We start from the raw sequence: 27,057 nt of genomic DNA, 5'->3' as shown, positions 1-27,057 counted from the left end.
CTCCAGCCCCTTAAACATGCTTTTTAAATCTAGGGAGGGTATTGAAACTAAAGGATTGTGCCAAGTTCAGTAGAACAGTATGTCACATTTTAGGTTTGGTTACCATTTTTAATTGAATTGCAGCTTTTTGAAGTGACTAAAATAATTTTGTCACAGCTCTTACACAGGCCTGTCTTAAGTTCTTACAGATTTGACTGTCTTTCTCAATTTAATATAAAATAATTAAAACTTGTGATACTGAATTTTACTGTCTACTCTTGTTTCAGCTCTCTGTTGATTTTCATGTTAAAACTACATATTCTGTTTGTTTTACATTTTCAGTAGATAAAATTCTGAACCTTGTTGGTTAGAATATATGTGGTTAGATAATTATTTCCGTACTTGACTATTGTTTTTCCTTGGTTACTAAATGAACCATATTTAATTAGTTTATGCTTTTGTTCTATACAAGGAGAGAATAGAGAAATGTGCAGACAATTGGTTATATGACCCAGGCTTATAGGTTCAAGTTAGTTTCTAAACTTTTGGACAAGTTTCCCATGGAAAATACTTGCTTCTTATTAGTTAAACTTTTCCAGATACTGTAGCACAAATCTTAACAGGTCTTACTAATAAAAACAAACCTGGAGCTGGGTATTGGAGTGAATGCTGGAAGATCAGAGAAACAGAACAAGCTACAGCTTCCTCACCTCGCCAATTCCTCAGCTGATCCTGTTTCCTCAGACTGGAAGCTTCTGAGTCCTCATCCAGAATGAATCTCAGCTTAACTGCTGCTAAAAGCCTGAAAGCTTAACCAGCCTAGTTCCTGGTCCTCACACACCTTATATACCTTTCTGCTTTCTGCTTTTACTTCCTGGGATTAAAGGCGTGAGTTACTTTGCCTGGCTGTTTCCAGTGTGGCCTTGAACTCACAGAGATCCAGTTGGATCTCTGCCTCCAGAAGGCTAGGATTAAAGGTGTGAGTGCCACCATTTTCTGGCCTCTATGTCTGTCTAGTGGCTGTTTTGTTCTCTGACCCCAGATAAATTTATTAGGGTGCACGATATATTGGGGAACACAATATCACCACAAGATATTATTCATTGTAAGTGACAACTTTGCAAAGTTTATGAATTTTTATAATGATTACATAAATAGGCAAGACTTGTATATTTTGACAAAATGTTAGGATAGTAATGAAGGTTAGTATGATATGGTTTAGATTTCACTGTGAAAAATAATTTAACTAATCTTTTCTTTCTTGACAGAGCAAATTCGATTAAAGAATATCAGAAAAGTATATGGAAGATGTATGTGGTATCGTTTACGATTATTAAAACCCCAGCCAAATATTATTCCTACAGTAAAGTAAGTAATGGATTTCAATAAGAAAATGTACTGAGTACTTAGTCTTTGCTTAGATATCATGAATTAGGGAATCTGAGGATGGCTTACATGTGTGCCTGGAAAGAAATTGTAGCCTGTGACAGGGTTGAGGTTTGATTAGTAAGCTTAAGAGCTGTGAACAGATTAAAAGTCAAAATGAGAAGGGTATGTGAGTCAGCCCTTGTTTGAAGACTGTATATGTTACGTGCTAGAATTGAAGATTGAGGTTGAGGTCTATATGGAAATCAAAGATTTCAAAGACTGGCAAGATTAGGCGTGAATTTCAAGATGATAACTAAAGTTTAGCACGTGTTGCCATATGCTTAATATGTTTATTTGATTCTGTGTTAATTTCAAGTGTTTATGATTTTCCTTAAGCTGAAGCTAAGAAATGAGTTGATTTGGCCAGAATCATGCAGTGAATGTGGTAGAGCAGGACCATATCATCGTAATTTTGGCAGGTTCATCTGCTTAGACAAGCCACTAGCAAGTGTTTGATTCTGTGAAGCTAAAGGTGTGCTTTATGCTGCTTTATGTCAAGTCTTTAGCTCAGCCACTAGATTATCTATGATGGGAATCGGAGGTTGCTACTGCAGAAGAACCCACTGGTGAATTACCCACATTTACCTGCCCAGTGGAGGGTTAAGAGTTGGACCAGTTGTTTTTTTTTTTTTTTTTTTTCCGAGACAGGGTTTCTCTTGTGTAGCTTTGCGCCTTTCCTGGAGCTCACTTGGTAGCCCAGGCTGGCCTCGAACTCACAGAGATCCACCTGGCTCTGCCTCCCGAGTGCTGGGATTAAAGGCGTGCGCCACCAACGCCTGGCTGGACCAGTTGTTTTAAGTCTGGCTTTAAATGATGAGGATGGTTTTAAACATAGTTGGGTTACTTCAGAGGGTTGAAATAAGATGTTTTCAGAGGGAAAGGATTGGTTTCTGCACAGAGAGGGAGGGAATCTTAGCTTTGGTATTTATTACTCAGTGATGTGAAGCTAACTAAATGCAGTTAGCACTGAGACCAGTGTAGCCTTCTGTTCACTTTTATTTGCTGTTTATTCTCATTTTAAATTAGAATTTTATAAACACACACACACACACACACACACACACACACACACACACACACACACACACCTCTTTTTTTGAGACAGGTTCTCACTATGTCGCCATGGCTGGCCTGAAACTAACTGTGTAGATCAGGCTGGCCTTGGACTTCACAGGCAGTCATCTGACTCTGTCTTCTGAGTATCCGAGGATTACAATTTTGTTGTTCTTCTTAATTTATCTGGGGTGTGTGTGTGTGTGTGTGTGTGTGTGTGTGTGTGTGTGTGTGTATACACATGTCACTGCACACTATATCAGTGTAGAGGACAGAGAATGACTTTGTGGATTGCTTCTTTTTTCCACACTTTATGAGGGCTCTGGGAATTGAACTCGGGTCATCAGGCTTGCGAAGCAGATTCATTTCCTGATAACCCTGCCCATCAACCTTGAGCCTCAGTTTTCAAGGAAAAAAGTTGGAGGCCTTTTCAGTAATAAATAAATGATTTCTTTAATTCAGAATGAAGGTCAGAGAACTACTGACTAGATTCTGGTGATAGTTTAGATAAAGTTAGAAATTATGAACACTCTTGCTTCTTTCTACTACCTAGTGCTTCTTTCCTGCCAGTGTCTCTGAAACTAAGTTATATTATTTCTGGAAGTAGCTTCCAAATTACATTTAAAATATGGTTAAAAGGAAAAAAAAATGCAGAAGACATTCTAAGTTAATTTAATGAATCTGCATTTGAGGAAATATTTGTCTTTTTGGAGGAACCAAATATTCTTTTAGAAAATTGGATATAGAGAATAATCATGTCATGTCATCCTCCAGGTCCCCTGCCTCCCCGCTTTGGCTCTCTAAGAACTGGAGTATGGTTTTATTGGTTGGAATGGTTTTCATCAGCTCAGGAGATCCTGTCATGAGCCTTCTCTTCTGTTCTTGGCTCTGAGAACAGATGCCAAATATGAAGCATCTAATAGAGTTTAGCATCTGGAAGGTTTTGTTCTTTTTCTTAGGTTTGCTTAGCCTTTGTGATTTGTCATTTTTATCTGTTTCATAAAACCTCATAAGATTTGTTAGACTTTTAGATTTCATCAAAATGAAGAGTTACTGTATGTGAATAGCATTTTCAAGTGTTCTTTAGATTATTGAGAGTATTAGCAAACTTTAGTTTTATGCTTAGAATTTTCTGCTTTTAATTTTACATGTAATCGTTGTGTGCCTATTATGAGTCAGATATAGAAAGTGCTAGATACACAGTGATTAACAAAATAGATATGATTCAAAGATGTGAACCTTAGACAATTGTAGCAAATTTAGTACATTTCTTTTTTTTTCTTTGTTACTGTAATAAAATACTTGAGTTTGGGTACTTTATAACAAACAAGGCTTATTTAGCTTATTTTAGTTTTAGATGCTGAAAGTCCAAGGTCTTTCAGCCCCATCCGTTTGTAACCTTTGGAATAACATTACAACTTGGTAGATGGCATCATGGTGGAAGGATACATATACAGATGCGTAGACATATATGGATACGGATACAGATACAGATACAGATATGGATGATACAGATACCGATGATACACATACAAGGGTCCAGAAGAGGTGTCAAATCCCCTGTAACTAGAGTTATAGGCAGTTGTGAATCACCTGATGTGATTGCTGGGAACCAAACTTGGTCCCCTGCAAGAGCAAACCACTAGCCATATCTTTAGTGCCCCAGACCTCATCTCTTAAAGAAAGATCCACTACATCTTTTTGTGTATGGTGAGCGTGTGCATGCGTGTTCAGATGTGAGTGGGTACATGTCCTTAGGTTTTATGTACACGTGTTTATGTATGTATGGAAGCCAGAGGTTGACATCTGGTGTCTGAATAATTTTCTACTTTATTTACTGAGGTGTAGAGTGTTCTAGTTTTATATCTGTTACTAGTTATAGATAAGAGCAGAGATTATATTCTGGGAAGACACCTATTCTGCCTTCTTCCTGCTAGTTAGCTTTAATCTAGATTTCTCCTATCTGTATATAGCTCAGGACTTTCTCCCTAGGGAATGATGCTGCCCACAGTGGACTAGGTCTTTCCTATATCACTTAACAATCGACATGCCCATAGTCTAGTCTAATCTAGACAGTCCCTTGATTGAGGTTCTTTTCTCAGGTGATCTAGACCATGGTAAGTTGATGTTTAAAACTATTGTACAGGGTTCTTGGTAAACCTGGAGTTTGCCCAGCAAGTCTGTCTAGCCCATTTGCCCCAGGGTTCCCATCTCTGCCCCCCAAGCACTGGGGTGTAATAGGTAATCACACCTGCCTAGCTTTTATGTGGGTGTTAGAGATATGAATTCTGACTCTCAGGCTTGTCCATTGAACTGTCTCCTCAACCCTAGTTCTACCACTGTTTTGTACTCTATACTGCTAAACCATAGCAGTGAGGACTGGGGGGAGTTGCTATGGAAGAGCAGCAGAAGGGGCGCTCACTTGGCCCAAGACAGAGAAGGCTTTTTGAGTGGGCTATAAGTGTGGCTAAGGTGTTTTGTTATTTTGCTTTTGTTTTTTGTGGTAGTGGGGTTGAACCTTGCAAATGCTAGTTAAATGTTCTATTGTTGATCTCTATCTGTAGCCCCTGAGACTTGGGGAAGAGTTATTAGTAGTAGCCCATAGCTACCATGAGTTGATTATGTTTACTACATGAGTCACTTTCAAAGTACTTAAAATTTTAAATCTCATTTAATTGTCAAACCTGTCATCGAAGTTGGAATTGAGATATATAGCTTAAGCAGCTTACCAAACTTTCTTAATTGATATGAAATAACAGTGGGAGTTAAGCTAGTGAGTTTTGTTTTGTGGCCAGGAAAAAAAGAGTGGGATGTTCTTCATAGTGTTCTCTCTCCTCTTTGGGCATACATGTGGGCATTTAGGTAGGCTGGAAAACAGCTTGAAGTTTATACTCTTAAAGGGTTTAAAATATACCTGGGGATGCAACTTACTTTGTAGAGTGCTGGCCAATCATGCTGGAAGCCTTTGGTTTGACTCCTAGCACCCTATAAATCAGGTGTGGTGGTGCATGCCTGCATGATTAGCCCTTATGTGGGCTGTGGAAGCAGGAGGGTCAGAAGTTCAAAGTCATCTTCCTTTACATAGTGAGTTTATGGGCAGCCTAGGCTCTATTGAGACCCTTCCTCAGTGTGTGTGTGTGTGTGTGTGTGTGTGTGTGTGTGTGTGTGTGTGTGTGTGTGTGTGTGTTTTGGCCAAATGGAAAGAAACTTGTATCTCAGTTCCCACTGTTGATTAAACTACCCAGGGGTTAGTAAAAACTGGATAAGATCTTGTTCAGGTGCCAAAGGAATTTGCAGCAAGTCAAAGGAAACAAGTGACTGTGTGCGCTGCTTTGCAGCTGTAACTGTCCTCTTCAAAGGATTGCTTGTGAAAGGTGGGTCATTTTAGTTGAGTTGAAGGATGAATTTAAAGTTTGTGTAGGTAGGCACGCACACATGGGAACTGAGATTTTGACAGATACAAGAGAGCAAATGTGTGATTTTTGGGAAAGCTTATGGAACATTGAAGAACAAAAATCTGTTTTGAAAATGGGGTAAACAGAAAACTAAGGAATCCTCCTAGGTGATTCCAGATGTTGGCTCATTTCCAAATGATAAGTGCATTTAAGCTAGGTTCTGCCAAGGAGCAGAAGTACAGCTGAGTGTAGAATTGTTGCCTAGCAGAGACAGGAAAGGCCTTCCATGTCATCTCAGTGCAGGGATGGAAACAAAGCTAAACAAGGGACCTTCTCTTTGTTCTTAAAGCCAGTCATTGCAGTTCTGTTTGATTATTTTATGTTTTTGTCTAACAAATCCTATTCATTGTAACAAATTATCATACAGAGGATCTGATAGTTCATTTTTCACCTAAAGATTTTGATTACTTTGTACTCTTACTTCTAATCACGTTTCTGCTTATAGAAATTGGGTTGTGTTTTGCAAAGCTTGAAAGCTGTTTTCCCTTTCAAATTTAACATTAAAAAAATCTTTCATGACCGATTTTACTTTCATTTACTAGAAAGTATTTCACTCTGGTTGAATGATTAAAATTATTTTTTTTTTTGCCTAGTAATTCATTGATGGACATTTAAAGATGCTAGTATTTGGTTTTACTATGTAGAATACATTCAAGAGAGAAGAAATTAGTTTTTTATTGCTCTTTTATATCCTTAACTTGTGCACATTTTTTATGTTAGTTATAAAATGTTCTTTTGTGTGGCTGCATCATGGTTTGACCACTCTCCTTAAATTAGTTATGGCTGATGGACATCAGAATATTTCCAAACTTTACAATTTAAAGAAGGCTATTTATTCATCTTTGTATGCCTGGCCAAGTTTTTAAAATTTATTTTACTAAATGTATAATTTCTAGGTCAAGAGTAAACTTCTTTCAATAAGTGGTTTCTTGGCTATTTCTTATCTATTTTAATGAGTCTAGTATTAATTTCTGTATTTAATTCTGCAAATAGTAACATGGGAGGCACTCTCCTAGATTCTAGAGAATTTAGAAGTGAAAACAGCACCATCCTTGCTGTAACAGGAATTTACAGATGTGAGTCAGTGGTGTAGCATAGTAGTATGCAGCTCCTTTAGATGGTTTATTCCTTGATCTTGTAGAAAGCCATACAGATGTATTTATTATGTCATTTGTCTTTTCCCTAAACAGGAAAATAGTTCTGCTTGCAGGATGGGCATTGTTCTTATTCCTTGCATACAAAGTTTCCAAAACAGACCGAGAATATCAGGAGTACAATCCTTATGAAGTATTAAATTTGGATCCTGTAAGTAGTATTCTTATGTAATATCATTAATTTAACAATATCTTAAATACTAGAAATTTATACTCTAAAACAAATTAGACATTTCCAAAAGAAATCAGATTTTGGTCTGTTAACGTTTTGTTTTAGATTGACAGGTTTCACTTATGTTCATCTGTGTTGTATGTGTACTCAGGGTAGAAGAGGCTATCAGATCCCTTGGAGTTGGCAGGTGGTTTAAAGCTGCCTGAGGTGGGTGCTGGGAACTGAACTCAGGACTTCAGGGAGAGCAGTATAAGCTTTTCTCTGCCAAGCCAATCTCTTCAGCCCTGTCAGTTAACTTCTTTAAAAAAATAAGATCTAATTCATTATCATTTAAATACATTTGTTGTATTGTTGATTGCTAGTAGTAAGTATTAGCTTATAACTAGTAAACTGTTAAGATTACTTGATGAGAAGTCACTATATTTTAAAAACACATTCATGTTGATTGGCATATGCACTACCTTAAATCTGAGATGGGGGTACTTGTAAGAAACTGTTGTCATTATCATTGAAATTTGGTAGTCCTTGAGTATGTTCTTTGGTGAGATTTTGGTTGAACTCAGTTGATAAACTTCTACGGAACATTAGAACTGGAGTTAGTGAAGAGAGAGGGTGAGGCTGAGAGAACTGTGTCCTGTAACAGCTTAGTAGGCAGACTGAATCTAGTAGTTGTGGTTTTAAACTTCGCTTTTCTTCAGTGGATGGCTTGGTTTTGAAGTTGATATTAAGGAGAATGTTCATCTTCTAGTTTTCTGCTTTGTAGAAGAAAAGTTTGCATATAATAGGATTTCTATTTGATTGTTTCTTTTAAACATTTTTTTAGATTTTATTTTTAAATGTATACATATGGGTGTATTTGTGAGTGTGGGTTTATGCATGAGAATTCAGAAGCCAGCAGAGGGTGCTGGATCCTCTGAGGCTGCCCAGGGTCTGTTGGTGCTGGGAACTAGACCTGTGCACCCTTTCTAAGAGCAGTGTGAACTTTAACCCCTGACCTAGCTGTCTCTCCAGTCTAGAGTCTGGTTTTTTAAAACTAATTATCATGGCCACCAAGAGTATAATAAAAAGATATAGGGAAATAAAAATGATCCAGAATTATTGGTAAAAAGTAAGATTGAGAACCAATGCCAGTTGTTTTTTTTTTTTTAAATATTTACTTAATATTAAAATACTTAGAAGCAGATGAAATGAGATACTGCTCAGAGCATAAAGAAAGCAGATCTTTGACTTAGCTGCATTAGTTTACTCTTGATCCTTTCTGGATAGTTAAAGCCACTGCACTTTTATTTAAATGTGGAGTTATATGGTTTCACCACCATTACCATTAGTGACTAGTATATTGCATGTCATATAGTTAAATGCTTGAGAAGTATATGTATGAGATGAAACTTGGGAGACAAAATGTATAGGAGAAAATGTTACTTTCTTTTGTCAGAATATTGAGTAGTTCATGGTTTAAGATAAAAATAGGGTCGATTATTTCTTATTGCATTATGTTCTTATGTATTAACAAAGCTTTTCCTTTTAGGGAGCAACAGTAGCAGAAATTAAGAAACAGTATCGCTTGTTGTCACTTAAATATCATCCAGATAAAGGAGGTGATGAAGTTATGTTCATGAGGATAGCAAAAGCTTATGCAGCGTAAGTATCATAGGGCCTGTTACACTTTTTAAAAGAAAGGGGTAAAGATACTTTCTGTTTAAGAAAGTAGTAAGTAAAATGAATGTTATACACTTTTATTAAATATTAACCAAGTATATTTGAACCTGACATTTATGGACCTACCCAGCAGCTCTAAAGTGGTAGTTTAATTAAATCATTAGTTACTCAGGTTTGGCACTTAGAAAAGTGATTTTTCCCAAGTTTAATTAAATATATCTTAGTTACTGATTTTGGTGTGAAGAGACCCTGGACCAAGGCAGATTATAAAAGAAAACGTTAAGTTAGGGCCTTGCTTACAGTTTGAGGGGGTTAGTCCATGACCATCATGGCAGGGAACATGGAGGCAGGCAGGCAGGCAGGCATGCTGCTGGAACTGATATCCCATCTGAAGGGTGGAGGTACAGAGAGCAAGATGGGGCCTTCTCCAACAAGAGCACCTCCTGCTCTTTCCTAACCAGTCCACCAACTGGGAAACAAGTATTTAGATACACGAGCCTATAGGGATCATTCTCATTCAAACCACCACAGTGACTGAGTTGTATTGCGAGTTTCTAAGCATCCTGAATAGCAGAGGTGTATTTGAGTTTCATTTTCTCTTTTGAGGCGTTTGTTAAGCCAGTCCTACTTCTCCTGTTTTGACAGTGTGTGTCTCTGATTGAACTGTTTAAGGGCAAGTGTAATGTTTACTTTAAGTGCTTTATTTTTGATATTCTTTCAGAATTTCATTGTTCCTTTACTGTTAGATACTGTATCTGTTGAGATGTAGATTTTGTTTATATACTATGTGCGCGTGTCACTGCAGATGTGTGGAGAGGTAGGTTGGGAGCCAGTGCTCTTTCCCTGCTGAGCCATCTCACCAGCCTGAGTTACAGATTTCTGTCTGTCTGTCTGTCTGCTCTGCCTCTCAAACCTTCTTAAGAATCTTTTTAGAACTTTCAGATTATTTTCTTGTTGACCTAGATGTAAGGCATAGGTAAGATACATTGTTACTGTTAAGAAACCTTGTGAGCTGAGGGTAGAGCTCAATACAGTACCTGGCAAGTGTACACAATCCCTAGGGTTTGATTTCTCACAACTCAGAAAAACAAACAAACAAAAAAACCAACAAACAACTGTATTATTTACATGTACATACCCAGACAATTTTACATTTATAAATCTCCTCCTCCACCCACCGCCCCAACATAGGGTCTCACTATGTAGCCCTAGCTGCCCTGGAACTCAGTATATAGATCAGTATGTCCTCGAACTCCAAGATCTCAAGGTTTTGTTTTGTTTTTTGCAGAGTGAGAGATATGGGTCTGATTTCATTCTTCAGGTGTATATCCTCTCTGGCCAGCACCATTTGTTGAAAAGATTTTTTTCCCTAATGTATGTTTTTGACACCTTTAGCAAAGCTTAGGCATTCACAACTCTGGGTTGATCTCTGATTTTCTGTTCTAGTCCATTGATCTGCATGTCTGTTTCATACCAGTACAATGCTATCTTTATCACTGTGGCTCTGTAGTGTAGTTTTAGGTTAGGTAATAGTATGCTTCTGGCTATGTTCTTTCTGCCTAGAATTGGTTTGGCTATTAGGATTTTTTGTTTCCAAAGCATTGTCAGGTTTGTGAAGGAACTGAGATTTTCATCTAGTGCTTTTTATGATGTATACTGGGATCTGAAATAAAGCCATTTTAATTCTCTGCTTTGAGCTACTGGCCAGGTCAGGACTTACATTTTATTTAGGTGTTGAAAATCATTCCATAACTTTTATATTGCCTGACCTGAAAGCTCTTGTGTAGAAGGTGTTTGCCTAGTTCTCCTGGCACTCAGCTTAGAAGAGCCTTTTCCCACAACAGTGAAGTTTTACAGGCGACGTTGACCTCTTGAGAGCAGAGTGCCACCATTTGGGAATTAACTACTACATTTTAAATTATTAATGTGCTCATTGGAGAAATTTTAAAAAATAGGCTATTAGGAAATAAATAAAAGTCACTTAAAATCTTACATTCTTATAAGACTTAGTAAATAGCCTTTGAATTTCATCTGACTTAATTAGCTAAACTTGAGCTAAGCAGGAATATGTGTCAAGGTCTAGGAATTAGTATTCACGCAAGCATGCGTGGGCACACACCTTTTCAGAGAGAGTATTTTTGATTCTTTCAGTTATTAACACCCTTTGGGGAAGGGTATGTATATCTGTGTGGTATGTGTGTTCACACATGTGGGTGTACCTGTATGTAGAGTCAGAGGTTAGCGTTGGTGTTTCCCTAGGTCACTCTCTGCCTTATCTACTGAAAAGGCCTCTCTCACTTCAGTCCATCAGTAGATAACCAGCTTGGCCCAGGTGCAGCCCGTCTTTGTCAACTGAGAGCTAGGTTATCGGTGGCCACCGTACCTTTGTCAGGTTTATCTGACAGGGTACTGGGGGCTTCCATGCCTGCAGAGCAAGCACTCTACTGAGTGAGCCTCCTCCCCAGCCGGGGTTGCTGTCTTTTCAGAAGAGAGTTTGCTTCAGATGGCGAGGGTGTGGGGCATGGGAGCAGTTAGGAGTGCTCACCACTCTGCCTTCCAAAGAACCCAAGACCTCAGTTTCCGACGCCCAGTTTGGGCAGCTCACAACCTCCTGTAACTCCAGTTCCAGGGACTTTCAAAGTCTCTGTGGGCACCTGTGCTCTTGTGTACACACACACACGTGTACACACACACACACACACACACAAGTAAATAAACCTAAAAACAAAGATATTGGTTGCCTAATTGAAGTTCTTACATTTGAATACTTACTTTTTGGGCATGGCTTTCTAATTTTGGTACTTATTTTCTTCATGGTAGTTTAACAGATGAAGAGTCTCGGAAAAATTGGGAAGAATTTGGAAATCCAGATGGGCCTCAAGGTGCGGTGAATATAAAAATGTTGGTAGTATTGTATATTATGAAAATATTAACTAGAATAAGAGGAGTATTGATTTTTCTTTGTTTATGGGTATGAAAATTACAGCCACAAGAAGTTAGATGAATACATTGAACTTCTTTACATATATGTTTTGTTTATATTTATGTTTGTGCACCATACACATGACTGGTGCCCACAGAGATTAGATCTCCTAGAGCTGGAGTTTGGGGGCCATCGTGAGCCATTGTGTGGCCTGAGAACTGAACCTGGATCCTGAAAGAGCAGCAAGCACTCCTATATCTTTTATTTCAGATTTATTTTAAGTGTGCTGCTTATGTGTGTGAAGGTTAGAAGAGGACATTGGATCCCCTGAAGTTGGAGTTATGGATGGTTGTGAGCCACTCTGTGGGTCCTGGGAACTGAACCCAGGTTCCTTGCAAGAGCAACAAATGCTCTTAACTGATGAGCTACTTGGGGCAAGAGAGATGGCTTATCTGTTAGTGGCTAGGCTCACAGCCAAAAAGACAACCTCCCTGTTTACTTCTTACTTAATTTTTTTTTTAAAGACTTTGGTTCCCAACATATATTGGACTTGGTAATTTCTTCCTTTTTTAGGGGGGTAGGTAACCGGAGTGAAGGGGCTAGACCTAGGAGGACTAGGAAGAGGAAGTGTGTGTGTGTGTGTGTGTGTGTGTGTGTGTGTGAGAGAGAGAGTAGAGAGAGAGAGAGAGAGAGAGAGAGAGAGAGAGAGAGAGAGAGAGAGAGAGAGAGAGAAGGATTGGGGTACATTATGTGAAATTCCTAAATAACCAATAAAAGTATGTTGGTGGGGAAAAACACAAAAAACTTCAGTTCCCAGCACCATGTTGAGCAACTCAAAGCTGCCTATAATTCCAGCTTCAAGGAGATCTAACCTTGGTCTCTGGGGGTGCTTGTACTCATGTGTATATACCTATTAACAGATACAGACAGGCTGGAGAGATAGCTCAGAGGTTAAGAGCACTGGCTATTCTTCCAGAGGTTCTGAGTTCAATTCCCAGCACCCACATGGTGGTTTGCTCACAACCATCTGTAATGAGATCTGGTGTCCAAGCACACATGCATACAGAACACTGCATACCTAATAAATAAATAAATCTTAAAAAACAACAACAAGATACAAACACATACTTAAAATTTAAAAATAATAAAATAATTTTCTCCATGTGCATGGCACCTGTATGTACACATTCATGCATACATGTGTGCACACAATGAGCACATGCAAAAAAATTTTCATTACTTATTTCTTATATTTTCAAGCATTTATATGAATTCAAGGCATGAAAGTATTTTGAGTTTTCTAGTGAAAAGAAACTTAAGTGTAAAAAGTTTCCCTGTTGAAAACTATGAAGTTTGATGTACATTCTTCTGTAACATTTATTTATTTATTTATTTATTTATTTATTTATTTATTTATTTATTTATTTGGTTTTTCGAGACGGGGTTTCTCTGTGTAGCTTTGCGCCTTTCCTGGGACTCACTTGGTAGTCCAGGCTGGCCTCGAAACATTCATTTATTTTAAGACAAGGTCTCATTCTCATCCATGCTGACCTTGAACTTCCATTGATCCTCCTGCCTCAGTCTCTCAAATGTTGTACAAGCCTGGGTGTATTTTTTAAGTTTGTGTAATGGAAATTTATGTCATGTAAGAAGTTTTTTCGGGAAATGGTGAGGAAACTTAATTTTGAGATACAGATAAATAAAATTGAAAGCAGAATCTTTAGAACAGTGATTTATTTTATTTCAGCTACAAGTTTTGGAATTGCCTTGCCAGCTTGGATAGTTGACCAGAAAAATTCGATTCTGGTGAGTGCATTTATATAAGGCCTGTTCTGATGTTCTTGATATACTTTTGTTCTTTACTGTATTAGTGTGTGATGTAATGAAACTTTACCACAGAGACTCTCACATGCACTTACTTGGTACTGTGTTTTGAAAACTACATAGCAAGATAAAAGAATTGGTTCTCATTACATGCTAGTTTAGGACAATGGATTCTAATTTTGTTTTTGTTTTGGTTGTTGTAGTTTTGTTTTGTTTTGGTTTTGTTTTTTCTTTTGTTTTTGAAACAAGGTTTCTCCTGGCTGACCTGGAATTCACTATGTAGAACGAACTCACAGAGATCTGCCTGCTTCTGCCTCCCGAGTACTGGGATTAAAGGCGTGCTCCACCACCGCCCAGCAGCAATGTATTCTAAGTTTGAATTAATTTATTTTCAAAGTATTTTTGGTTAGTGTCCTGCTTATGGTTTGAGAACTACTGGATTTTATGGTAGCCAAATTTATTTAAGGTGAACTCATAATTTAACTTACTCATTTCACCTTTACTCAAACTAAGCTACTTTTTGTCAATTGAAATATACCTATTCCATACCAGGAAGCAATGGGACATCAGACAGGCTTCTATCTCTGATAGTTGCTGCAGCCCTAAAACATTAGGAATTGTCTTAATACATTGTTTACAAATTGATGATTCTCTACTTGAGGTTTCATGAAAGTAATTATCTAGGAGCTATTTTATTTGAACTTAATCTTTCCTTATTATTTTTAAATGTATACTCTCTCACTTTCTCTTCGTGTCTCTCTATCTGTCTTTCGTGTGTATGTGTGTGTTGTCTCTCTGTGTCTGTCTGTCTGTCTGTCTGTCTGTCTGTCTGTCTGTCTGTCTCTCTCTCTCTCTCTCTCTCTCTCTCTCGTGGGAGAGGGGCCGCCCAGGTCACAGCATATGTGTGGAGGTCAGAGGATAACTTGCTGGAGTTGGTTCTCTCCTACCATATGGATCCTAGAGCTGGAACTCAGCTAGTTAGTCTTGGTGGCAGGTACCTTTACCTGCTAAGCCATCCTGCTGGTCTGAGGAGCCTTTTTTAAACTTTAAAAGCAAAATATACACAGTTTATCTATAGTTTTTTAAAAATGCCTATTTTGTGACATTAAAATTGATAATCTTGTATACTTGCTGCTTATAAGTGCATCTATCATACTTAGGGCTACTGTGGGAATTAATAGGAAAGGAAAAGATAGCTGACAGATTTCAGATGAAGCTATAGGCGAAAATTCAATAGTTACTATCAAATAAAAATTTAATGGCACATTTGTAGTTAGGCACTAGAGTTAGTTTGTAAGGCCTTATAATTTATTTCACAGCACTACTCGCAAGATGTGACTATAGAAAATGCTTGACTGGAAGGAAGACATACTTTATAAAACTTTTGCAGTTAATCTATATTACATCAGTATATAGATGTAAATTAAAAGGTGATTTGTATAGCAGACAAAAAAGCTCTAGAGTTTGACTATAGTAACACTGTTAACCTGTGTGCCTAGGGCAAGCTCTTTGATCTGTTTGTACTTTAGCTATACTATCCACAAAAAACCCCAAAAAGGTACCTTCGTTATAAAGGATCAAGTAACAGAGTGCTTTTTAACAGTGGGACCTCTTTGTAAGTCTGAACAATGTTTTAATTTACCAGACCAAGGCATAACTACTTTCTCTTTAACTCTAGGTTTTACTTGTATATGGATTGGCATTTATGGTTATCCTTCCTGTTGTTGTGGTAAGTTCTCCTACAATATTGATTGTTTTGGGGTAGTTGCTCCATAAGATTTTGATTTAGAATTGAATCAATTCAGCGTGATGTTTTTAAATACGTTGTTGTTGTTGTTTGAAACAGGGTCTTACTCCCTAACTCTAGCTGGCCTGGAACTTGATAGGTAGTCCAGGTTGGCCTCAGACTACCTCTGCTTCCTGATTGCTGAGATTAAAGGCACCACCACGCCCAGCCTATTTTTATTTTTATGTATGTGTGTGTAGGGTATGTGCACATGAGAGTAGGTGTTCAAGGAGTCCAGGAGAGAGTATAGGATTCCCTGGAGCTGGATAGTTATGAGCTAGTTGATGTGGGTGATGGGAACAGAACATAGGTTCTCTGTAAGAACAGTACATGGTCTTAGCCATTAAGGCATATCCCCAATCCCTAGCCACTCATTTTAAAAAATAACTGTGTAGTACTATATAATGAAGAGCTACCAAAGAGTTATTTCATCTTTCATTTCTTTGTGCCGTGTGTTCTTTTTGATCCTGGAGTTTGTGTGGCTCCGTAAGTCCTATTGTACATCTGTCTTGACCTCTCCATAGGATTGCTGTGTAAGATCCAATCTCTTGAGAACCTGAATGAAAATATGTCAGCTATAAAATGGCCCTGAGACTTATCAAATTTTGTAGTAGAAACCGCTTTATTTGCTTATAGCAATGAGTGGTTTTATTCTTGTTTTATCTTTTAAACAGTTTCTGCCTAAAACTTAAAACATTTTAATCATGCCTGATGATTTGTGTTGGTGTTTAGGTGTCTGGCAGTGTGAGTATTTGTAAGTAAGTTTTTGAAATATGGAACAAGCTCAAGCACTTCATTGCTCTTAGTAAATTTTTGGAAAATTCACACACACACACACACACACACACACACACACACACACACACACACACCATTGTGCTGCCTCAAGCTTAATATTTATAATTTTTCATGCTTTATATCTTGTTCAATTTTATTTGTATTTAGGGCTCTTGGTGGTATCGGTCAATACGCTATAGTGGAGACCAGATTCTAATACGTACAACACAGATTTATACATACTTTGTTTATAAAACTCGAAATATGGATATGAAACGTAAGTAAACCTAAATAACTGCTGTTTGTTGCATTGTTTTCTGAGTCATTTATATGTTGCTATATGTTTCTTAACTCTATAATAGATTCCAGGTTATAGTTCATCAGATTGAATCAGAAACCAGGAGGACCATTGCTGCCCGGCTCCCCCTCAGCCTCACATTCAGTGGCCTTTAATACAGCCTAGGCACATCTGCCCAAGAGTGGTACCTCCTCTATTAGCATCAAGAAAATGCCCCCACAGGCTAGTCTGACCTAGGCATTTCCTCGGTTAATGTTCCGTCTTCCCAGGTGACTAGTTTATGTCATTAATGAAAGTGTATAAAATTACCAGGTTTTGACATAGCAAAGGCAACAGTTAAACGAGGAAGGAGATGGCCTACAAGATGGAGGAAATGTTGGATAGCTAAACAACTGAAAGAGGATGGATTTCTAGAATGCATAAAGAATTAAAAACCTGGTATAATACATCTGTAATCCCAGTACTCAAAAGGGAGAGCTAAGAGAATTGCCACAAGTCTGATGCCAGCCTGGTCTACATAGTGAGTTCCAGGCTAGCCAAGGATTCAGTGTTTCAAAAGGAAGAAGAATTCTATCTTACTCTAGCCAAACTTGTTGTTACTAAGAAATTGATTAACGAAAGCCGGCAAGGATGCAGCTTCTAGTGAGAATGTCAGTCTAGCCACGTACACGATTCCTCAAAACTCTTTCACTAGATTGAGCATATGATGAGCTGCTATACTGCTTCTGGGGATATACCAAGAGGAAGCCAAGTCAGACACACCTGCATCTGTGTTTACTGTGGCATTGTGTACAATAGCCAAGCTGCAGAATATGCCTAGGTGCCTGTCAACAAATAAGTGGATAAGGAAGATGTGGTATATATAGCAGCCATCTTTATTTTTTTTTTAAATTCTTATGTAAGGAAGAATGAACGTAGGGAAGTTTCAGAAAAATTGATTAAACAGGAGATAATTATATTGTGTGAAATAAATGAGACTCAAACATTACATTATTTCTCTCAAATAGATCCTAGGTTTTTATGTGTACACATAAAATCATAAATATACACACACACACACACACACACACATAAACACATATATGTCATGAAAGTTAAAGCAAGACTGTCTGGGAAAAGGAGTACTAGCTGGAAGGGGAGGGATGGATATGGTCAAAATACATGATATCATTGAACAAAAATGCCTGTGAACCTCTTCACTGTGTATAGTGAATATAGGATATAGAAGAGAATGAGTATTACTTTCTGTTGTGCATATATATTACTCTTGTATTCAATTGAAATATTAGTATAGGAACTTCCTTCCTTATAAAAATGGTTCATGTGTTTTGTTTTGCCCGTGGGATACTGATTTCTGAGAGTGTTCCTTAGTCTCAGATAATTCTGTCACAAAGCATTTTTTAGCTGAAGGATTTATTTACATTTCCTTCAGCTGTCTTTGGAACAGTTATTCTTCCTCCACCCCTGTGAAAATATTTGAGCCTGGTGTGATGGTGCACGCTTTTAATCCCAGCACTTGAGAGGCCAGGGCAGGCAGATCTTTGCGAGTTGCAGCCCAGCCTGGTCTACATATGGAGTTCCAGGCCAAAGGTATATGATGAGACACTGTCTCCAAAAAAAAAATTTTGGGGGGTGGGGTGGGGTAGTAGGTCAGAGGCTTATGGTGCCTGCTGTGTGTTGGGCACATCTGAAGAAACTCAAGTGCAAGGAGTAGTTACAGAACGTCGTCTCTACTCTTGAGTGTCTCTAGTCCCGCCCTTGTTTGTTAGCACAGATTCCCTTCTGTTAAAGGAAAGGTAAGAGTCATGGTTGGGGTGAAATTGATGAGTGTGGTGTCAGTCCTTATAGAGCTTTTAGGGTAATAATACATGTGGCAGGGAATTATGTGCATTTCCATAAAACTCTCCAAGGTTCCAGAAGTTTTGTTTACTTGATATTTTGAGATGTCATGGAATAAAGAGAATCTCTCACTCTTGGTAATTTGTTTCCAGCCTTACTTAACTGAAGGGCACTCGTTTACATGCAACATTCTAACATCACATGAAGTACTAATGCTCTCTAGCAGGCTTCTATGGAACACATGCTTAGTATAGAAACATTCTATTTTAAATTATCTTAATTTTCCAGTCCTTTTGTGCCCTTAATTTGATGAGCACTTATACTCACTTGGGATAGGTAAAAATTGTTACTTTTAAAAAGTGTAGTTTCTTTTGTTTTAGTGGGAGATACTAATTTATTTGTCAGTAGTGGAGGCCAGATGACTGCCAGTATTGCATTGTGCGTGATTAGAAAAGTGCTTAACTTTAGGGTTAAGGGAGTTATCTCAGGAGGAGAAATTAATAGGTAAGTAAATATCTATTTACCATTATATTTGTTTTGTTTCCGTAGGTCTCATCATGGTTTTAGCTGGAGCTTCTGAATTTGATCCTCAATATAATAAAGATGCCACAAGCAGGCCAACAGATAATATCTTAATACCACAGGTTAGGCTGATCTTACACATTTCTTGATAAGCAATAAAGTACAAAAGTGAACGATTCATGATATGTTTCTGAATAATTATTTTTCTTTGCCTTAGCTAATTAGAGAAATTGGCAGCATAAATTTAAAGAAGAATGAGCCTCCACTTACCTGTCCATATAGCCTGAAGGCCAGAGTTCTTTTACTGTCTCATCTTGCTAGAATGAAAATTCCTGAGACCCTGGAAGAAGGTATTTGTGACTCTAATATGTAAAGGGTTTTAATGGGACCAAAGCAACAGATATAAGTAGTCTTGGTGATTCAGCGTGTAGATGATGTTCTTTTTTGTTCAATCAAATAGTTGTTTATATCCCTTTAAAAAATCTATTTGTATATAATTACTTTACAAATAGTTTGAAACTCTACATCAGATGCTTTGGCGGATGTCAAAATGTATTATTTCAAGATCAGATATTCCCTATGAAATGTTTAATAATTGCAGGTTAGCAAAAGAATTTCCTCAATGGCTTTGGTTGTTGAGGCTGTATTTGAACTTGAGCTGCTGCTCAGGCTGGATACAAGCTAAAGACCCTTCTTCCTCAGCCTCCTGTGGACAGAGATTATAGATGTACATCACCATCTAGTGATTTTTGAGAAAAGAACTTGAAAAATTTTTAGAGGGACAAAAGCAGATTTACAGCAAATATCTGACCCTCTTAATCCAACATTATTCCCGCCATTTCTCAGTAGTAGCTACAGAGAAGTAGAGTTGATTTTCACTTAAAGGTTCATAAATGTTTGAAATACCTATTCTTTAAAACACAGGCCATGGGTTGAGATGGAAGTGTTACCAGAGAGATCATTGATTTGGATGTCATCTCCTTTTTAGCTGTAGTATTTCAGTTGAAACTTAAAAACTTGTCATCCTAAAACATAAATGTTCTTTCTGAATGAAATCTTACCATCCCATCACTGTTCAGCTAATGATGCAATCCAGGACTCCTGAAAATAAGACTGCTTGGTATTAGTGCTAGGAAGGATGCTTAGGATGGAAGGAAGGAATATTTTTAGGCATTGTCATTGGAGTTACTTTGAAATAAATTAGTAATTTTGTTACTAATGTTCTGTGCACGTATACAGGCATATTCATTTTTACTAGTCATTTCTCACACAAAAAAACTCTGGCCTTCAGGCTATAGGGGCCTGCTTTTTAGGATGAGTACCAAATCTAATGGATTTCGTTTCAAAAGTTAATTTTATCTGTCTTATCAATATCCTGGTACCACAGAGGCCTGAAGAGGGCTTTGGATTCCCTGGAACGGCAGTTAAAAGTTGTTGTGAGCCACTCTGGGTATTGAGAGTTGAATTCAAGTCATCTGGAAGAGCAGCTTGTAGCCAGAGTTTTCTCCAGTCCTGCCTGGCCTATGGTCAGGACAAATCTCTCTCACCCGCCAGTCCTGCAGCTGCTCAGACCCAACAAAGTAAACACACAGAGATTTAGATGGCTTACAAACTATGGCCGTGGCAGGCTTCTTGTTACCTAGTTCTTCTATCTTAAATTAACCCATGTCTATAAATCTATACCTTGCCACATGGCTCATGGCTTACTGGTATCTTACATGTTGCTACTCATGGTGGCAGCTGGCAGCGTCTCCTGACTCAGCCTTCCTATTCCCAGAATTCTCTTCTCTGCTTGTCCCACCTATACTTCCTGCCTGGCAACTGGCCAGTCAGAATTTTATTTATACAGAGTGATATCCACAGCAGCTGCTAGTGTTCCTAACTGCTGAGATATCTCTCTAGCCCCCAAATGAATGATGATGATGATGATGATATTATATCATTTATTTTTCTGTATTGCTGGTATTTGAACTCAGGACCTGACATGTGCTATGCATATGTTCCATCATCTAGCTACATTCCCAGCCTGTTAGAATTTTTTTAAACTTATTTTTTATTTTAATGTGTTTTTTTTTTTTTTTTTTTTGGTTTTTCGAGACAGGGTTTCTCTGTGTAGCTTTGCGCCTTTCCTGGAACTCACTTGGTAGCCCAGGCTGGCCTTGAACTCATAGAGATCCGCCTGCCTCTGCCTCCCGAGTGCTGGGATTAAAGGCGTGCGCCACCACCGTCCGGCTTTAATGCGTATTTTAATGTATAACTTTGCCTGCAATAGTGTTGTGTGTGTTCAGTGCCTGAAGAGTCCAGAGGAGGGTATTAAATCCCCTGAGGCTGGGGCTGGAGAGTTGGCTCAGAGGTTAAGAGCACTGGCTGCTCTTCCAGAGGTCCTCAGTTCAATTCCCAGCACCCACATGGTGGCTCGCAGCCATCTGTAATGAGATCTAGTGCCCTCTTCTGATGTGCAGGCAGAACACTGTATATATAATAAATAAATAAATCTTTTAAAATAAATAAATAAATCCCCTGAGGCTATAGTTACAAACTGTTGTCAGTCACATGTTGGTGCTAGGACTTGAACCCAGGTCCTCTGGAAGAGCAGCTGATGCTCTTAACCACTTGAAGAGCCATCTTACCAGCCCATTCATTGTGTTTGTTTGTTTGTTTGTTTCTGGAGATTGGACTCAGGTGGTCAGGCTTGCACCACAAGCACTTTTACAAGCTTAGTCACCCCTTAATTAACTTCTTCCTCTTTTCTGTATTTAGTTGACCTTATTCTCATTCATAGTCTTTGCATTGGCCCACAGTTAATAGGAACTTAACAGCACAAACAGAACCTTCTCAAAGATAGCAGGATTAGAACTGAATTCATGATTAGGACTATATTAAAGAAAGGAAGGAATGACTATAATAATTACATAATTAATTAATATAATTGCACCATTATGTTAAACTTTGCTACATCTTGTATTAGTAATGGCATCTACTTTTTGCAGTGAAGTTGAGGAGAAACAGTCTTTCAAATATTAAAATTCTGAGACGATGTGAAATATTTAAGGACCAGGACACTTTGTTTTAGCCTTGGCCTTCAAAGGGAAAAAGGTATTTTCACTGTAATATTAGAATTGTTTATTTCAGGGTTGTTGTTTTTTTCTTTCTCCTAGATCAACAGTTCATGCTGAAAAAATGTCCTGCTCTGCTTCAAGAAATGGTTAATGTAATCTGCCAGCTAATAATAATGGCCAGGAGCCGTGAAGGTGAGAAAGAAATGTAATTAATTTGGACTTTTTCCTGCAAGCATTTGCTCAGTATACTTCACAGTTTAAAGATTTATGAGTATTTAATTACAATTTTGTATACTGAGTCAATCATGTTTCACAGATTTGCTCATGATTTTTCTCATTCTTTTCATTGTTTTATTTTTAGTGTTTTAAATGTTTTCTTTCTCTGAATATTTTTGAGTTATTTTAACAGTGATTTTTTTTTGGCATAGTGTGTAATTTTTGTAAGTGTGTGTGTGTGTGTGTGAGAGAGAGAGACAGAGACAAAGACAGAAAAGAAAAGAAAAGAATTTTTGGCTGTTAGGGGAAAAGGGATGCTAAAATGCTAAAAAAAAAAAAACAAAAAAGGAGACTTTTTTATAGTTTGTTGTTGTGGGTGATTTTAGTTCTTGGCAATGCTCCAGTGAATTTAGAAATACTGATAATACCTTCTTACTTAGTTACTGTTGTTGGAGTTTGTAAACAGAAAGAATTTCAGAAGGCATGGATTACACCTGTAACCTTAGCGCTTGTTAGGCTGAAGGGGTCGAGTTTGAGGCCAGTCTGGGCTCCATAGGGAGACCTTGTTGTCTTCAAAAAGTAAAAATAAATTTAAAAAACACACAATATTTACTTACCTTTTATTTTTGAGATAGGATCTTGCTTTGTAGCCAAATCTGCCATAGCTTCTTTTTTTTTTTTTTTTTTTTTTTTTTTTTTGGTTTTTCGAGACAGGGTTTCTCTGTGTAGCTTTGCGCCTTTCCTGGAACTCACTTGGTAGCCCAGGCTGGCCTTGAACTCATAAAGATCCGCCTGGCTCTGCCTCCCGAGTGCTGGGATTAAAGGTGTGCGCTGCCACCACCGCCCGGCCTGCTGTAGCTTCTTAAGCAGTGAGGCTGCTGCTTTGCTGTGCTGTGCCCAGCTGAGGACGCGTGGGGCTTTGTGTGTCTGTGGTAGTGTCTATCTTCCCTTTATGTGTCTGTGGTAGTGTCTATCTTCCCTTTGTGTGTCTGTGGTAGTGTCTATCTTCCCTTTGTGTGTCTGTGGTAGTGTCTATCTTCCCTTTGTGTGTCTGTGGTAGTGTCTATCTTCCCTTTGTGTGTCTGTGGTAGTGTCTATCTTCCCTTTGTGTGTCTGTGGTAGTGTCTATCTTCCCCTGTGTGTCTGTGGTAGTGTCTATCTTCCCTTTGTGTGTCTGTGGTAGTGTCTATCTTCCTGCATTGCCTACGCTGGCCTTGCCTCAGCCTCGTGAGTGCTAGGATTGCCACCCAAGTACTGGGATTCCAGGTGTTCTCCCCCACTTCATGATACCACTGAGCATGCCTGATATCTTACTGTTATTGGAGGTGATACAGAGGCTTTTGTTAAATTAATGGTTGTCGCAGAGTAATATATACTGGACCAAGTTTATGTATTTTAACATTTTTCAGTAGTTTTTAAAGGAAAAATCAATATCCCCATGTTGAAGTTTAGGTGTTGAATGTTAGTGTGATTTTATTTCTTGTAATAAAAGTGTAAAAAGTACAGCCCTTTTGTTTGTTTTTTTCCTATTCTTTCTAAGAAAGGGAGTTTCGTGCTCCAACTTTGGCATCCTTAGAAAACTGTATGAAGCTCTCCCAGATGGCTGTCCAAGGCCTCCAGCAGTTTAAGTCTCCCCTTCTGCAGCTCCCTCACATCGAGGAGGACAATCTTAGGAGAGTTTCCAACCATAAAAAGGTTTGTAGACTGCTTTCTAGTCAGAGTTTAGCAACTTGTCATTACAAGGTCATGTGAATAAAGTTTTCTAGACTTGGCTACTGTGGATTTCTTAGATTTATACTATCTTTTGTTAGTATTTCTTAATTAGGTGGTTTTATAATATTTTACTACTATAGAATTACTATTTTGGGTTGAGTGAATTTTAGCAATTAATAGTTTATTTTTACATTACAAAAATGTATGTACCAAGTAAGAATACATCATATACTTTTCATTTTGTTTTTGACTTAAAGGTTGGGCAATTGTTATAGTTGAGTATGAACAAAAATAAAAAATGAAGCATTCAGGCTGGGTGGTGGTGGCGCTCGCCTTTAATCCCAGCACTCGGGAGGCAGAGGCAGGCGGATCTCTGTGAGTTCGAGGTCAGCCTGGTCTCCAAAGCGAGTTCTAGGAAAGTCGCAAAGCAACACAGAGAAACCCTGTCTCGAAAAACCAAATAAATAAATAAATAAATAAATAAATAAATAAATAAATAAATTAAATTTAAAAAAAAATGAAGCATTCTCAGAAATAGTGTTGGTGGAGAATACTTGCTTGGTGTACACAAGACCCTGGGTTCAATGCCAGTTAGTTATGGGGGTCGGGGATGTGGGGGGGGGATACACTAATTAAGGAAAGATCATTTCTTTTTTAACAACATTGTAAAGACTTAAATATCTAGAAATAGTTTGGAAAATATAAGAAACTGAATTTATAATTCTGGTAGATTTTAAACTTGACTTTTTGAGTGTGGTAGTATGAGCCATGTACCCAGTACACTGGGAGGCTGAGGCAGGATGTCGGTGGTAAATTTGAGGCCTAGTCTAAGTAGTGGACATAAGGCCAGCATGGGTCACACAGCGAGACCCTGCTTTAAGAAAACAAAAGAAGGGAGCTGGAGAGATGGCTCAGCGGTTAAGAGCACTGTCTGCTCTTCCAGAGGTCCTGAGTTCAGTTCCCAGCAACCACATGGTGGCTTACAACCATCTGTAATGAGATCTGGTGCCCTCTTCTGTATACATAATAAATAAATAAATCTTAAAAAAAAAAAAAAAAGAAAACAAAAGAAAAAGTTTACTTTGTATATAGTAGAAGTGAGTAGACGATCGGCTTTGGATTTGGTAGTATTAAAGGTAACTGTATAAGAAATCTGTATTCAAGTTCTCTGTCCTTTAATCAGATTGCCATTATAAATTTCATCAATGTTAAGTAATAATTTGAAACAACAGAATCCTAGAGTTGAAATTCTACCTGCCTCATGATTTAATCTCTGTGAACATAACAATTAAGTATCTAGTGCTTAAATTAAATTTTAATTAATTTAAATTCATTTAACTTACTGCATAGTGAAACCTTTAGAGGCCACCTGTACTTGGAAGATTTTTATGCTTATAACTGAAAATAAATAAATTTAGGACAATAGTTCTTAAGTCAATATTTTATATGAACATATTTTTATACTCTTTTTTTTTCTGATAAAAAAATAAGCTTGTAATGAATTTATAATAAACAACCTTAGTTTTTGTGGTCTTGCTTTGAAATGTCCATAATGTTAACTCTTTTCTGAAGTTGCTGGATTTTCTTTTGGTCAGCATACCACTAGTTTTCATTTCATGAAAATTTTATTGTGTTTTTTTTCTTTCTTTTTTTTTTTTTTTTTTTTCTTTTTAGTACAAAATTAAAACTATTCAGGATTTGGTCAGTTTAAAGGAATCAGATCGTCATAGTCTGCTGCACTTCCTTGAAGATGACAAATATGAAGAGGTAATGGCGGTCCTTGGGAGTTTTCCCTATGTGACTATGGATATAAAGTCACAGGGTAAGTGGGGCCTTCTCTGTTGCACACCACGTGATTTGGTCTCATTCATTTGACTCAAATTCTTCCTTTTCCTTCCTCCCTCCATCTCACTGTATTGTCCTGTCTAGCTGCATCTACTATGTAGTCCAGGCTTCTTCAGACTTGGAGACATCTTGTCTTTATGGGTGCTGATATTACAGTCATATTGTTGGTTGTTTTTCACTCTTTACTCTTTGCTCTTTGGGAGGCCCGAAAACAGCTCCCAAATAAATACACGCATGGAGACTTATTCTTACTTATAAATGCCTAGCCTTAGCTTGGCTTGTTTCTTGCCATCTTTTCTAACTTAAATTATCTCATCTGCCTTCTGCCTCTGGGCTTTTATCTTTATCCTGTATACCCTTCTTTACTTCTTACTCTGGGGCTTGATGTGTAACTGGGTGGCTGGACTCTGGAGTCCTCCTCCATCTCTCCTGCTAGGTCTCCTCTTCTCAGATTTCTCCTTCTATTTATTCTCTTTGCATGCCAGGCCTACCTATCCTTTCTCCTGCCTTGCTGTTGGCCGTTCTGCTCTTTATTAGACCAATCAATACAATGCAATGCCTGTTCTAGGCAGGCAAAGTAACACAACTTCACAGTTATACAAATGCAATGTAAAAGAATGCAACACATCTTTACATCATTAAACAAATGTTCCACAGCAAAAACAAATTAACACATCTTAAAATATTCTACAACACAGTCATGGACCACTGTATCTGTCTTTAAAACATTTTAATGATGTCATTTGTAATTAGACTTTGGAGACCTGTAGTTTTCTTGTTAAAACCCTGCCTTTATGTGTGTTACAGTTGTGCTAAATACAAAGATACTGTTTTATAGTTGAATATTCTGGATTTTCTTTTTGTGTATCAATCACCTATAATTGGAAATTAGTTATGAGTGAGGATATGGAAGATTTAACCTTAGTTGAATTCTTCACACATGGAACTGGGCAGACAGTCATGCTCAGAGTGTAGAAGTCACCCTCTTCCTGTAGTTCTTGCTTTATTGCTTATGTCATGTCATAGGCTGCCATTCCTGTCTCAACTGTGGCTGTGCTTATGTGGGTGTGCTTAAATCTAGTTGTAATCTCTGTGCCTTCGGGGCGGAACCTGCATCAGGATCCATTGGCAACTCTCCCACTAACTTAACACCATGAGCTTCTCCTTCAGTGCTTTTTCAGTGGAGTCCTAGCTATCCTCTTGGAATTGCTTAACTTTCCAAAGAACATAAGAAGGGTCCAAATATGATGAAAGGAGGAGATATTCCCAATATATTGTTAAAAGAATTAGTTATTTAGTGCTGAAATTAACTTGTATCTATAGTAAGCTTTGAAAATTACTATGCCTGTGTTTCA

General features: G+C 37.9%; 1 protein-coding gene across 1 annotated transcript in view; it reads left to right on the top strand.

The window, feature by feature from the left end:
- Positions 1-27,057, top strand: part of Sec63 (SEC63 homolog, protein translocation regulator) — an 80,087-nt gene that overhangs the window by 25,152 nt on the left and 27,878 nt on the right. The window contains exons 2-13 of the mRNA XM_028894933.2: positions 1,248-1,347; positions 7,106-7,220; positions 8,770-8,882; positions 11,721-11,782; positions 13,571-13,629; positions 15,326-15,376; positions 16,379-16,487; positions 18,897-18,991; positions 19,087-19,219; positions 22,028-22,120; positions 23,685-23,839; positions 25,532-25,679. Of these exons, the coding sequence (XP_028750766.1) occupies positions 1,248-1,347; positions 7,106-7,220; positions 8,770-8,882; positions 11,721-11,782; positions 13,571-13,629; positions 15,326-15,376; positions 16,379-16,487; positions 18,897-18,991; positions 19,087-19,219; positions 22,028-22,120; positions 23,685-23,839; positions 25,532-25,679 (1,233 nt within the window). The remainder of the gene's footprint in view (positions 1-1,247; positions 1,348-7,105; positions 7,221-8,769; positions 8,883-11,720; positions 11,783-13,570; positions 13,630-15,325; positions 15,377-16,378; positions 16,488-18,896; positions 18,992-19,086; positions 19,220-22,027; positions 22,121-23,684; positions 23,840-25,531; positions 25,680-27,057) is intronic.

This window comes from Peromyscus leucopus, chromosome 8a (assembly GCF_004664715.2).
Source record: "Peromyscus leucopus breed LL Stock chromosome 8a, UCI_PerLeu_2.1, whole genome shotgun sequence".
Classification (NCBI taxonomy): Eukaryota; Metazoa; Chordata; class Mammalia; order Rodentia; family Cricetidae; genus Peromyscus; species Peromyscus leucopus.
The sequence above is the reverse complement of the archived record's forward strand: the minus strand, read 5'-3'. Positions and strand labels throughout refer to the sequence as shown.